The 12,963-nt window shown below is 49.5% G+C and overlaps 2 protein-coding genes across 13 annotated transcripts in view; one reads left to right on the forward strand and one right to left on the reverse strand.

Annotated features, from left to right (window-relative positions):
* The window catches only part of ARHGAP17 (Rho GTPase activating protein 17), an 89,852-nt gene extending 84,854 nt beyond the window's left edge, over nt 1–4,998 (forward strand). For 3 of the 7 annotated variants that reach the window (XR_009534616.1, XM_060119939.1, XM_060119940.1), the window contains one exon: nt 4,500–4,585. Coding sequence is in view for 3 of the 7 variants with exons in the window: in XM_060119938.1 (XP_059975921.1) it covers nt 4,500–4,630 (131 nt within the window). In the remaining 4 variants the exon portion in view is untranslated. Of the gene's footprint in view, nt 1–4,499 lie in introns of all 7 variants that reach the window. The other 4 variants (XM_060119938.1, XM_060119941.1, XM_060119942.1 and 1 more) reach the window with 2 other exon arrangements.
* A 7,112-nt stretch (nt 4,999–12,110) lies between these two features.
* Nucleotides 12,111–12,963, reverse strand: part of SLC5A11 (solute carrier family 5 member 11) — a 44,765-nt gene continuing 43,912 nt past the window's right edge. For all 6 annotated transcript variants that reach the window (XM_060120076.1, XM_060120075.1, XM_060120074.1 and 3 more), the window contains one exon: nt 12,111–12,316. In XM_060120076.1, coding sequence (XP_059976059.1) covers nt 12,111–12,316 — 206 coding nt within the window. The remainder of the gene's footprint in view (nt 12,317–12,963) is intronic.

Genomic DNA, 12,963 nt, shown 5'->3' on the forward strand with positions numbered 1-12,963 from the left:
TACAGAGTTAGGTATTAGATTCGTATGTCACCGTTTTAAAAACTCATGCCGGGACACAGACGCAGGAGGTCTGGAGCCCAGGCATCCATATTTTGATCCTGATGTGCCACTTGGTGGTGGGTTAAAAAGACAGTGCTCTGGGGCTTCCCTGGTGGCGCAGTGGTTGCGAGTCCGCCTGCCGACGCAGGGGACACGGGTTCGTGCCCCGGTCCGGGAAGATCCCACATGCCGTGGAGCGGCTGGGCTCGTGAGCCATGGCCGCTGAGCCTGCGTGTCCGGAGCCTGTGCTCCGCAACGGGAGAGGCCACAACAGTGAGATGCCCGCGTACCGCCAAAAAAAAAAAAAAAAAAGACAGTGCTCTGGAGTAGAAGATGTTCTTAATTTAGTGAGGCTGAGATTAATTCAGTGAGTCATGTGTCCGCTGTGTGGTGGTAGAACGAGTCACAGTAGTAGTCATCAGACACTTGGGACTTTGTTGGTTCTCATAGCCTTTGCTTTTTAAAATTAAACTCCTTTTATATCATGAAAGTAATGCATTTTTAAAAATAAGTACGATACTAAAACAAATTGGGGAATTAGAAACAATAAGAAATCACCCTCCCATAATTGAAAAAGTCCACTATTCATATTTTATTTTTTCCTCCTAGTTTTTTTTTCTCTAAAAGACAAGGGGATGCACAATCATAATTATTTGGCATATACAGATTTTGATTTTGCGGTTTTAACATCACATGCTCTTTCCCACGTTACAATGTAGTTTTTCAATGACTGCATAATATTTCATTAAGCAGATGTATTATTGCTCGTGGTTGGACATTTAAGTGGCTTCTGCTTCTACTTGCACTTTATTTTTAATAAGTAGATGTCAGAATCATGTCAAGATAAACATCCAGTGAGACTGGAACAGAATCTCTCCTTTGACTGAAATAATAAAAAGTTGACTCAGTCTCCCAGAGATGAGTCAGCCTCTCACAGCCCTAGAAAACTGATGAGGACTACAAGGAAGTCATTCCCTCAGACTGTTGTTTAGAGAAGGATTTGATGATGGGGAGGGGGCTGATTCACCCTGCAGCCGTGCCTGAAGTGTTTGATTTCAATGATGTATTTGGATCTGTTACCTGTCAAAGTGGCTATCAGAATAACCTTGGCCTTTCCGAAGGGGAGGTTTACAACCTAAAGCACATATTCAAAATTGCTGAAGTGACAAACTTTCTAGGACCATACTCTACATTGTAGAATGCCAGTTCCCACCCTCGGAGGGTCCACTCCTGGATAAAGATACTCAATAAAGGAGGGAACCAGGCTACATTAGTCACAGCCGCAGAGCAGTGGTGAACCACGTGGCATTCTGCCTGTGAGCGGAGGCTGTGACCTGGGCCCCTTGCTCTGCTTTCTTGTTTTTATTTTTTTTCCTCTTTTAATCTAATATCTTTCATATGAACTTAGCTCCAAGCAATATGCTCAAAGACCAGCCCTTCTTGGAACACATATAATGAAAAATGATGCCATGTGTAAATCTATAGCCAGAAAGTTTTAGAGGTGTTTAAAAAAATACTGAAGGGCTCCTGCAGGCATCTTTCTAAAATAACCTTTATCTCCTTTGTACTAAGATGAAGCAGAGTGTTTAAGACTCAAGCCATCATCTGCTTAGACACTGTCTTCTCTCCCAGGCCGCTCACCCAAGGGCATACGTCCTCCTCGGTGGGGGGAGGAGACGCCCTCTGCAGATTAAGAACCAGGCTCCAGAGCCCAACCAGTCTGGCTCGGCTGTGTCGGAGAGTTGAGCCTCCCAGAGTCTCCCCTGCTTATCTTACAGTGGCGCTGACGCTGCCTTGGGGTTATTTCATGAGGGTTCAGTGAGGTTCTGTGTTGTGATGACGTGTGGAGTGCTTAGCACTGCGTCTGGAAAGTAGTAGCTGCTCAATAGCATCGGCTGTTGTGATGAAGATCAGTCTCCTCTGAAAGCTGGCTCTGCACACATGCTGGGATACTTCCTGCTTTTGGTGTATAAACAGATTTGTTGTTTTCTTTCAAGAAATGATCCATATAAAAGTGAGAGAGGGACTGGGGGAAGAAACCCGCCAGCCTCAGGTAAACCAGATGGGGTGAAGTAAAGGAATTTCCCTTGTGCCGCATTTTTTCCTAAGTATGTAAGTAATGTGTGTTCATCATAGATAGCTAGAGAAATTCAGAAAAGTACAAATCCAGATTTATTTGTGAAGTAAAAAAAAAAAAAGAAGAAAGGAGAAGAAGAAAGATAGCAAGTTTGTCCTCCGAAAAGGGTCTGTGGCTGATAGGTGTTAAGTTTGCATGTAAATATAGATATTCATAAGTAGAAATCTAACTAGTATGTACACTCCCTTTGCATCATGCATGTCAGTTCCATGGTTCCTTGTAAAGTCTTTGCGCCAGGAAGAGACACTGGCTGATTGTACCATCTATCTTGTTGAGTTAGGATAGTGGCAAAGGGGTTGGATTTACAGTGGGTTTCTTGTATCAGTGTTGTCTTCAAGACATGGCTACTTCTTTATATGAGGCTATCAGAAAAGAGGATTGGAAAGATGGTTGGTCTAGGCTTTTTGGAAAGATGGTTGGATGACTTTTTATCTATCCATCCTCCATCCATCTATCCAGACAGACAGACAGAGAACCACAACATTTATTGAATGTCTGCTATTAACCAGTCACTGTTGTGGGCACTAGGGACACACTGTAAGCAAGACAGACACGGTTCCTGCCCTCATTGACTTTCATTGTGCTGAGGACACATCTGACACAGCCTGTATTCTGTGCACATAGACCACCCTTGACTGTACCATTAGACAGTGCAATTCAGCACCATTCAGTTGGTTTTACAGTTATAAGACCTGAATTGTCTGAAATGACATCCAGCACCTGAACTCTTTGACACCTTGGCACCTTCATAAATCTAGACGTTTCTCTGGGTTGTGGTGCATAGGAAACCTCGACGGATGGGCCTTCCAACCCAGGAGTCACTGAGAGTAAAGGGACGTCCCAGGAAGTAAGTGGATCTCACAGCTCAGAGCTGTGGGCACGTGTTGGATCAGGAACCAGTCTCAAAGCAGTGAGCCTCCCAGGGTGCACCTGCATTTGCCAGCTCTGTCTGCGTGGGTTAGGAGCAGGTAAAACAGAAGTACTGCCGAAAACAGCTCCCAGCAAGGGCAGACACGGTGTACCTACACCACAGCAAGTGCAGAAAAGCAGCTCTTAAGCATAACAGGGAAACCCCAGCACACCCACCTCCCACTCTCCCTCCCTCCCTGCTCCTTACATGACTAGCTCTAACCTGGCACAGTGAAACTACCACAGATCTGAACGTCTCCCTTCTCTCTTCCACCAGCCCTAAAATCCCTAACAATGCTCATCATTTGCTAGAACTCGCATCTACCAGAGAAACAAATTCTTCAAGACAGAAGGGCCTGTCTCCCCCACTTGGCTGTAGGCTTCATTAAATCTGTGTCTGGCTTGTTCACTGTTGTGTCCTCACCGGTAGAATGTGGGAGGTGCGCAGTAAGTATTTGTTTATGAATGAAGGAATCTGAGGCTCACTGTCGCACTAGGAAGAGGACTGTGATTGGTTAAGGTGTCTTGTGAGCATGGGAGCGAGGGATGATGGCTCGAGGACCCGTGTATTTACTGTCTTGCTGAAGGAGTTCCAGCCAGCATAATAAGACGTGAAAAAGGAATTGAAGTTATATAAGTATTGGGTTGGCCAAAAAGTTCATTCGGGTTTTTCCATGGTACAGAAGAGCCCGAACGAACTTTTTGGCCAGCCCAATGTTAGAACTAGATGAGAAAGCTAGTATGTGTAGGAGATTTGGTGCTCCACTTCAGTGATTGCAGTCAGGGGTGAGTGTTCCCCCCTCCCACCCCAGGGACATTTGGCAGTGTCTGGAGACATCTTTTGTTGTCACACTGTGGGAAAGAGAGCTGTGTGCCATCGGCATCTAGTGGGCTGAGGGCAGGGATGCTGCTAAGTATCCTACAGTGCACAAGACGGCCCCACAGTCCGGAGTGATCGGCCCCGAGTGTCACTAGTGCCGAGGCTGAGGGCATAGCACTAATAACAGGAGGACACTCGCCAACCTCGGAGGAGGGAACTTCTCCCAGTGAAGCTCAGCTATTCCTGCAGCCCAGATGTTGTCAGGAGATTTCAGTTAATGTGTTAGAGACATTGGTAGGAATAAGGTTTCCTCTCCTCCATCACAGCAAGCAAACCCTTCCAGGGTCGCATCTCAGAGGACTGCCGTGCACTCACAGAAAGGACCACCAGAGCCAGGAGGTGGGGCTGTGCCACGTGGCTGGCTGCCCCTGGGGTATCAAAGGCTTGACTCAACTTCTCAGGGCTGATGGTGCCTCTAGTAAGGGAGTGTGCGTGCATGGGCTGACTCTCAAACCTTCCAGCTTTTCCTCCCCTCGGGTGGCCTCTTGGGTGTTACCACGCATTGATACCATGTCTCCTCGTGTTTTTGTCCAGACGCCAATTCTAGGGTTTCAGAACCGCTTCGCAGCATCTTTCCTGAAACGCATTCAGACTCAGCCAGCAAAGACCTGCCCGGCCGCATTCTGTTGGATATGGACAATGATACAGAAAGTACCGCCCTGTGAAGAAAGCCACCCCCTGCCCTTGACCCCTTCCACCCTGGCGAGTGGAGCAGGGGCAGGCAGACGTTAATCTTCGCAGACCAAACAGCGAGAAGCTTTCAGTGGAGGGAGAAAGAAGGCCTCACCATGCAGGACATGGCCTTCTCACAGCCTGAGGAGAGAGCCGAGGCTGACACTTAAAGCTGAATGACCTGTGTCTTGAAGAAGTTGGCTTTCTTTACATGGGAAAGAATCATGCCAAAAAAAAAAATTTTTTTTTTTTAAAGAAAGAAAAAAGAAATACCTACAGTGGAAAGAGTATCATTGCCGAGGCATGTGTAGGAAGCATTTGTCACTGCTATTAATGCAGGCAGCGCCATCAGCAATTTGGAATGAATAAAAAGCAATGCGTTAACTATCTATTTAATAAAGTACATCCATTGCGCAAGTCACCTGCTTCCTGCTACTTGGGCTTTCGTTCTTATATATCACAAGGGAGGTTCCTCTCCTTCGGACGTGCTGCGGAATCATTTTGTATGAAGTATGGTCTGTGTCTCCCCGACTGCCTCAGAACCACAAGCATTGGTGGTGACTGCTGGATCTGTCACCTCAGCAAACTGGATTGCCTTGGCCTTGTTGGATTGCCAGAATGTAGACGGAAATGTACTGTTCTTTTTTTTTTTAAAACAATGTAATTGCTACTTGATAAGGAGCGAACATTATTCTAGTTTCATGTTTAATTTGAATTAAATATATTCTGTGGTTTATATGAAAACTTCATCATTCTTAGAGGCAAAGCTGTGGATTGTGTGCGTGCATGTTGTCACTTAACTACATAGAATTGTGGATGGGACATCTGGGGGTCCACTTGTGAATGTAGAAGTTTGAAAGAGTGGCGAGCAAGGTCACAACAGTGAGACCAGCCACCAGGTGACCCAGAGTCTGCCCAGACTGGCTGTCTCTTAGCGAATGTTCCATGGGCTGGGCTCTTCCTTTGCTCTCACCAGTCCTGACACCCTTTCTTGTCCGGAGACACTCGTCTTGTCTAGAGACACTTAGACCCTTGGAGGCCAACTCCCAGTACTCAGCCCCACAGGCCTAGGGCAGGAGTCAGAGCCATTACGTTCCAGGGGAATATCCTTTTCCAATGACTGGAAGGCACTTCCTTCCTAGGATTGAAATACTTGGGAAGAGTGGGTGGGGAATTGGAGCAAAGCGAGGCCGATGGGCTGGATGGCTGTTGTGACGATAGCCCCTCCCCGTGGCCCAGATTTGGCCTCATCTTTTGGAACACATGCTGCCATGTTGGCTGCCCTGAGCGGCTCCACTGATAGAACTGCTCACCAGGTGCATCCATGACCCAGTCCTTGCTCAGAAGCCCCTGGACCTCCTTCCCCTATGAACTGACTTAAGTTTAACTTGAAAAGGGCAATCGCTTTTTCCTCTTAACTCAAAGTTTCCTGTGCCCCAAAGTACTCCCTGCACTTATTAATTACATTGAAAATATGTACCCATATTCCCCGGTATCTTAAATTTGTGTTTGCTGAAGGCTCACTCTTTCCTTCCTCATACACCATCCCTGTTCTTTTTTTTTTTATATATAAATTTATTTATTTATTTATTTTTGGCTGTGTTGGGTCTTCGTTGCTCTGCTCAGTCTTTTTCTAGTTGCGGCAAGTGGGGGCTACTCTTCGTTGCGGTGCACGGGCTTCTCATTGCGGTGGTTTCTCTTGTTGCGGAGCACGGGCTCTAGATGAGCGAGCTTCAGTAGTTGTGGCACGCAGGCTCAGTAGTTGTGGCTCGCGGGCTCTAGAGCGCAGGCTCAGTAGTTGTGGTGCACGGGCTTAGTTGCTCCACAGCACGTGGGATCTTCCCAGGCCAGGGCTCGAACCCGTGTCCCCTGCATTGGCAGGTGGATTCTTAACCACTGCGCCACCAGGGAAGTCCCCATCCCTGTTCTTTTTCTCTGCTCCCCCTCCCCACTGCCCTTAGCTCTAGAACAAACCGTATAGAGAAAGCAAAGGTCTCGATGTATGTTGCTCATAAGCGTTGACCCCTTCTTCAAGGAGCTCAGCTGTCCACAGTCAGGCATCTCTGCAGACCTTGGAGATGCTTCCTCCAGGATGCCTGAGCTCATACTCAGGAGGGAGCTGGGACGCAGTGCTTGCCGAGGAGACGGCATTAGTGCCTGGGGACACGGAAGGGCCGTGATGAACAAAATGATTCTGAAATACAGCAAACCCTACCCTCATTATTTTAAGAACAGTGTTCCATTTTCACTCTCCTATTGTTTGTAGCAATCTCCCTGCCTCAACAGCTCCGATCTAAAGAAAAAGGAAACCTCCTTGCCCCTGTACCTGTGTCAGTGACTGCTCTCCATCTTCTTGGATGGGCGAGTCATAGTGTGGGACGTGGCAGCTCAGCTGTAATTGCACCATGGCGGAAGCACCTCCAAGGTGCTGCAGAGATGTGATCACCCCTGCCGGGGGAGGCGCCACGTCGCTGTCACCTCGCCCTGGCACTACACACGGGAAAGAGGTAGACAGCTCTGAAATCTAATTCTTTAAATTTACTTATGTATTTATTTTTGCCTCGCAGCTTGCGGGATCTTAGTTCCCCGACCAGGGTTAGAACCCGGGCCCCCCCTCAGTGAAAGTGGAGTCCTAACCACTGGACCGCCAGGGATTTCCCGAGAAGTCTGTAATCCAAACTCATGTGGCCATCCCTGACCATCCAGGAAGGTGCTAGCCTCTAGGAAGATGCTGCTGGTATCTGCCCCTTTAGATTGCTTCCTTCTCTTCTCCAGAGAACAGTTTCTCCTGGAAACTTCAGTCCTGTGTACTCAGGCCTTCTGTTCCTGCTCTCCAACCTACAGCTACACCAGGGTCAGGGACATGTGCCTCTCACCACACACCCCTTGCAAGCAATACCCATCTAGCCTGATCTTGATCCAGCACTTTGGAGACTATAAGGGGTCGGGGCATCCCCCTGGCTGCCATGATTGTACTGGGCCATACCCTGTGGATTCCCAAGTGTTCAGATGCAATTGGAATGACTGAACCCCTGGACCTCCTTGATGGCCTTGGTTCCCTTGGGGACCCTTGTCCCACTCTTGGGGCTCCAGCTCCCAGTGCTGTCCTGAGCCCAGTGAGTCCCGCAGTGCTCTTACTTGAAAGTCTTAAGACAAACCCTCTTTCTACGTTCTACCTGTGGTCTGTTCCCACCATTCTGCCACCTGCACCGTGAGCCTGGTGGTGTGTAACCATATTCCGGAGCCTTCACCCTCTTCTCACAGATGCCACTCTACCATCTCTTTACTCCAGGGTCTCAAGTGGGCTCTGTGCCTCATAGTCTAGAGGTCTTGCGCCAGACTGGGCAGCACCCCATTGACAGATATTTCTAGACCAATGGCTTCCACTTTTCTAATATCGTAGTGATGGAGCTGAGGATAAAGAAAGATCTGCTGGCATAGTGAAGCCACTGGCTCCAATGCAACCAAAAGGCAAAAAGTGGTCATGGAAATTCCCTGGTGGCCCAGTGGTTAGGACTCGGCGCTCTTGCTGCCAGGACCCGGGTTCAATCCCTGGTCAGGGAACTAAGATCCCACAAGCCATGTGTTGCAGCCAAAAAAAAAAAAAACGCACACACACAAACACGTTTATTATCTCATAGTTTCTGTGAGTCAGGAGTCCAGGCACAGCTTAGCTGGGTCCTCTCCCTGGGTCTCACAAGGCTGCAGTCAAGGCTCAGCCAGGGCTGGGGTCTCATCTGCAGGTCCAACTGGGGAAGGACCCACTCCTAAGATCCCTCAGGATGTTGTCAGAAGTCATGTGCTTATGCTTGTAGGGCCACAAGGTCTGAGGCCCAGGGCTTCTTGCCATCATTGAGGGGTTGCCCTCAGCTCCTAGAGGCTGCCTGCAGTTCCTGGTCACGTGGGCTTCCCTGGGGAGGCTGCTACTTCAGCAAGCCAGCAAGGACAGCCCCTAGAGTGAGTTTGGTAGCAAGACAGAGTCTACATGCTGTGATACAATTACAGATGACATCTCATCACCTCTGCCGTATTGTATTGGTTAGAAGTCAGTTGCAGGTTCTGTCCACGCTCAAGGGGAGGGGATTATACAAGGGCATGAACACCAGGAGGTGGGGGTCACTGAGGGTCACCTTGGGGTCTGTCTGCCACACACATCAAAATGTCATTACAAATGACACGTCAGGGTATACTTGAGCCAAATATCTTTTTGGAAGAACCAAAGCAATCCATCAGGGTTCTGTTTTTACCCTCTATATTTGTATTGAATTCAGTTTTCATACACATCAATAAATTATATTTGATGACCAAATTTTTTTTTCACATCATTTCATGGTAGAAACAGCATTCTTGCTTTCATACAAGGATGCTTAGAATTGAAGCCATGGCTTCTAAATAATTCTGTGTGTCTCCTCCAGGGGAATACTGGCCTAGACCCTGGTGAACCAACCTGAACCATACAAATGTGGCCTCGGCCCCCAGGAAGCTTGCAAACAAATACCCAGGAAACAGATAGAGACTGTGGAGTGGGGGAGCCGTGGAAGTATGTGGGAGGAAGGCCCATCTTGGTGGAGACAGGAGTGGGGAGGTGGGCCCTCCAGGTGCTAGGAGTGGCTTGTGAGGTGAGCGACAGCATGGAATTAGAGGGGGAAGCAGGCAACGGGCAGGGAGTGAGGCTGGTGAGGGAAGCAGGAGCTGGAGTGTGAAGATCCTTATAACTCATGTTTGGAGTCATCGAGGGGAGCTGCAGACACAGGAGGGGAGTGACTGTCGGATTTGTACTTTAGGTCCTCGTGGCTGCGATGCAGAAAATGGACTGAAGCAGGGGCAAGACTAGCAGCAGGACACCCCCGAGAGAGGAGCCAGTGGGGCCCCGATAAGGTAGAGGCAGTGGGCCGACGAACACAAGGTTACAGAGACAGAGCCAGCGTGACATGGTGACTGATGTGGGCCTTTCCCAGAGGTGAGAGTGGGTCCTATGGGCAGCCCTAGAGACCATCGTCTGTGGTCAAGGAGGGTTTGGAAGTTGCACAGTTTCCAAAGGGCACAGGATGGGTGGGTGATGGATCAGCCATTCAGTTACCTCCACGAGCTCAGACCTCAAGGACTGACTTGATGCAGGAATAGTGCGTGCTCCTGGGCAGGGGTGGGCAGCCAGGCCAGGGAGGGGGTGTGGCTGGAGGATATGAGACAAGGAGCCAGACATCTGTGTTCTGGAGGTCATCCATTCACCAGGCTGTGCTAGGCATCAGTGTAAGCCATGCCTTCTGCCCTCGTGGAACTTTCTCTCTAGTTGGGAAGATGCTTAAGCAATCAATAATAAAGTGTGATACCTGCTTTGAAGATGCATGTCACAGTGGGTGTGGGGTGACCGAGGAAGTCTTCCTGGAAGAAGTGATGTTTAAGCAGTGACTAGAATAAGAGGTAGCCAGGAGAGGAAGGGGGGATCGTTTAGGCAGAGGGAAGAGCAGAAGCAAAGACCTACTTACTGGATATTTATGGGGCCCACTGGGTGTCAGCCACTGTGTTAGGCCCACAGGTGGGACAGCATGAGTGTGGTCTGACCCTAGACTGTGAAGGGAGAGCAATCAGAGTTGAAGCTGAAAAGAGGCCTGGCTGTCAGGGGTCTGGAAATTCCCATCCAGGTGTGTGGACTTGATCCTGGGAGCAAGCAGAGGAGTGGCTTGATCAGATTTGCTCTCTGCCTGGAGCTGGAGAATGTGCAGGATTAGAGGCAGGAAGGCCAGTCAGGACACTGGTGGCAGCGATCCAGGGGAGGGATGGCAGTGGCCTAAGCTACCAGTGACAACTCCCACCAAAACGCACTTCTGACCCCAACCTGCGGCAGCAGAGGTCTCGGCATGGCAGGGGGCTGGGGGGGAGGTTTGGCTGAGGGGCAATTTGGGGAAGCCTTCTGGGCCTCCCACTCCCCTCCTTTGGCCCTTGAGAGGGTCACTCAGCCTCCCCTTGAGCCCACTTGCCCCAGACAGAAGCTCAGCCTCTTGTAGAGCCAGTTACAGGGTCTGGATAGCAGCCACATTAGCAAACAGCTCTCCATAGAGGCCCTTTCCTGGGAGGGCCAAGGGGCCTTTGTCCAACCCACAGCTGTCATCTGGATCCATGTGGAAAAGCCAGGCCTCTGACTAGGATAGGTGTCGAGCTAATGCCTTTACCTTTGGACAAGGCTGGTCCAGGTGTTGAGGGCATCAAGTAGGAACTCAGAAGATGTCATGAGTGACTGGATGAGCCAATGACTCCTCAGCCCCAGGGCTTCCTGTCCATGCTCCTTGGAAACTGGGCTTCCTTGAGAAACTACTCATTCTCCAGTTGCTAAGCCAGTGAGTGGTTCTAACCCGTCCCACCCCCCAGCCCCCTTAACCCCAGGACTAGGGTACTATCTCATGGCCCTGGGCCGCCCCAGAGTTGGTCTCAGGGCTAACTCTGTTGGCTGCCCCTGCTCTTAGCTGTGCATGTGGCACACACAGCCCCTACAGGTCATCCCATCAGACCCCACTGGGGCCCAGAATAGAGTAATTAGGATGCCTGACTCTCCACAGAACAGGGGTGGCTGTTCTTCAGGTCAAAAGCCCTCGTCCAGTAACGATTTATTGTGCAGTTGCCCATCCTGGCTACTTGTTTTGGGGAAGCATCATTGTGGAGAATCAAGCAAAGAAACCCCAGGCTAAGGCAGAACTTGGGACGTGCACACAATTCCCTGATTTTTTTTTATGGCACAAGATTCCAGGGCACCAACTCAGGTCTATTTCCCAGACTTCACAGTGAGGGGCAAGTTTCACAATGAGAAAGCCTTTGGGCACCAACTATTCCTTCACCCAAAGCCAGCAACAGTGAAAGGCAGGAGATAGAATGCAGGTCCCATTCTCTGTGCTTGGAAGGTGAGCTGGAGAGAGTTCAAGTGCTAACCGTCAGCCCAGGGGATGTGGCTACCGGGGGGCTCGGCATCTCTTCGCTTGTCCAACCCTTTGAATTTGGCTATTGATGTTACATGATGGACAGGAAGAGTGAATAACTGGCCTTTTGAGACAAACAAGCCTTTATGCCTCTCTTTTTCCAGCTTCTAGCCTGCATTCCCTTTTAAGAACAGGGCTAGGGCCTCCCTGGTGGCGCAGTGGTTGAGAGTCCGCCTGCCGATGCAGGGGACACGGGTTCGTGCCCCGATCCCGGAGGATCCCACATGCCGCGGAGCGGCTGGGCCCGCGAGCCATGGCCGCGGAGCCTGTGTGTCCGGAGCCTGTGCTCCGCAACGGGAGAGGCCACAGCAGTGAGAGGCCCGCGTACAGCAAAAAAAAAAAAAAAAAAAAGAACAGGGCTAACTAAATGTCATGTTAAAGGGGCCCATAAACACCTTTGAAGCTTGGTGGTAAATAAACAAAGCTTTATTATTTTTTTCCTTCATTAAAAAATTGGGGCATTGATAGCAGACTGAGAGCTTGGACCCCTGGGTTCACCCCCATGTTAAGCAAAGTAGCCCCAGAGAAAGATGGCACAGCTGATGCAGATGATGAGGTTGACGTCCAGAAGGGTTTTCACCAAGGGCTTTTCATCCAGGGAAACTATGACAGGGTCTGTTCTGCTCGGCATCTCCTCCTCGCCCTTGTTCTCCACCCCACAGAGCCACAAGATGGCTTTCACCACTTTGGACTGCTTTTTGGTCATGTCACCTAAAAAGAACCCAGCAAATAAGGGTCATAAGGATGGGCTGTGTCTCCCAGGCAAGAGAGAAGAGAGACCGGGTGTGCGCCATGCACTGTGATAAATGCTTTATGTTCCTGTTCTGGAAGGTATTCATTAAGACTTTGATTCTGGAAGACTCTTTAGTTCTAGAAGATTGGTATTTTGAGACTTTTCACCATCTTCAGGTGCAGAATTTCAGATGAAAAGATAGAGACTCAGCCTAACTTGAGCAAAGCACACAGCTGGTTAGCAGAGGCAAAGGTGGGTTTAGGACCTGTTCTATCTGACTTCCTCCCTGTATTGCATCACCTGCCAGGAGGCTGAAGAGAGATGTGCACTCTTGCAGGGAACTCTCTATCCCCATTCAGAGCTGGGTCTGCAAAATCAGCTGCGGGTGGAGCCAGGCGGGTGACGTGTGGGAGTCAGGGGAGCAGATTTTCTTATTAAACACGTCACCTCTACCAAGAAAGATTCTCTCTCTTGTCTTTCTTGAAACACACAGCCTTCTGGATCTATCCTTGAGTTTCCCACGGTAGGATGACATGGGTTCATATCCACAATTATTATTGTTTTTAAAGCCATGTATGATGATTAATGACAACCACAGCCTTGGGTCATGGAGACAGTAGGGACT

This window comes from Mesoplodon densirostris, chromosome 16 (genome assembly GCF_025265405.1).
Source record: "Mesoplodon densirostris isolate mMesDen1 chromosome 16, mMesDen1 primary haplotype, whole genome shotgun sequence".
NCBI lineage: Eukaryota > Metazoa > Chordata > Mammalia > Artiodactyla > Ziphiidae > Mesoplodon > Mesoplodon densirostris.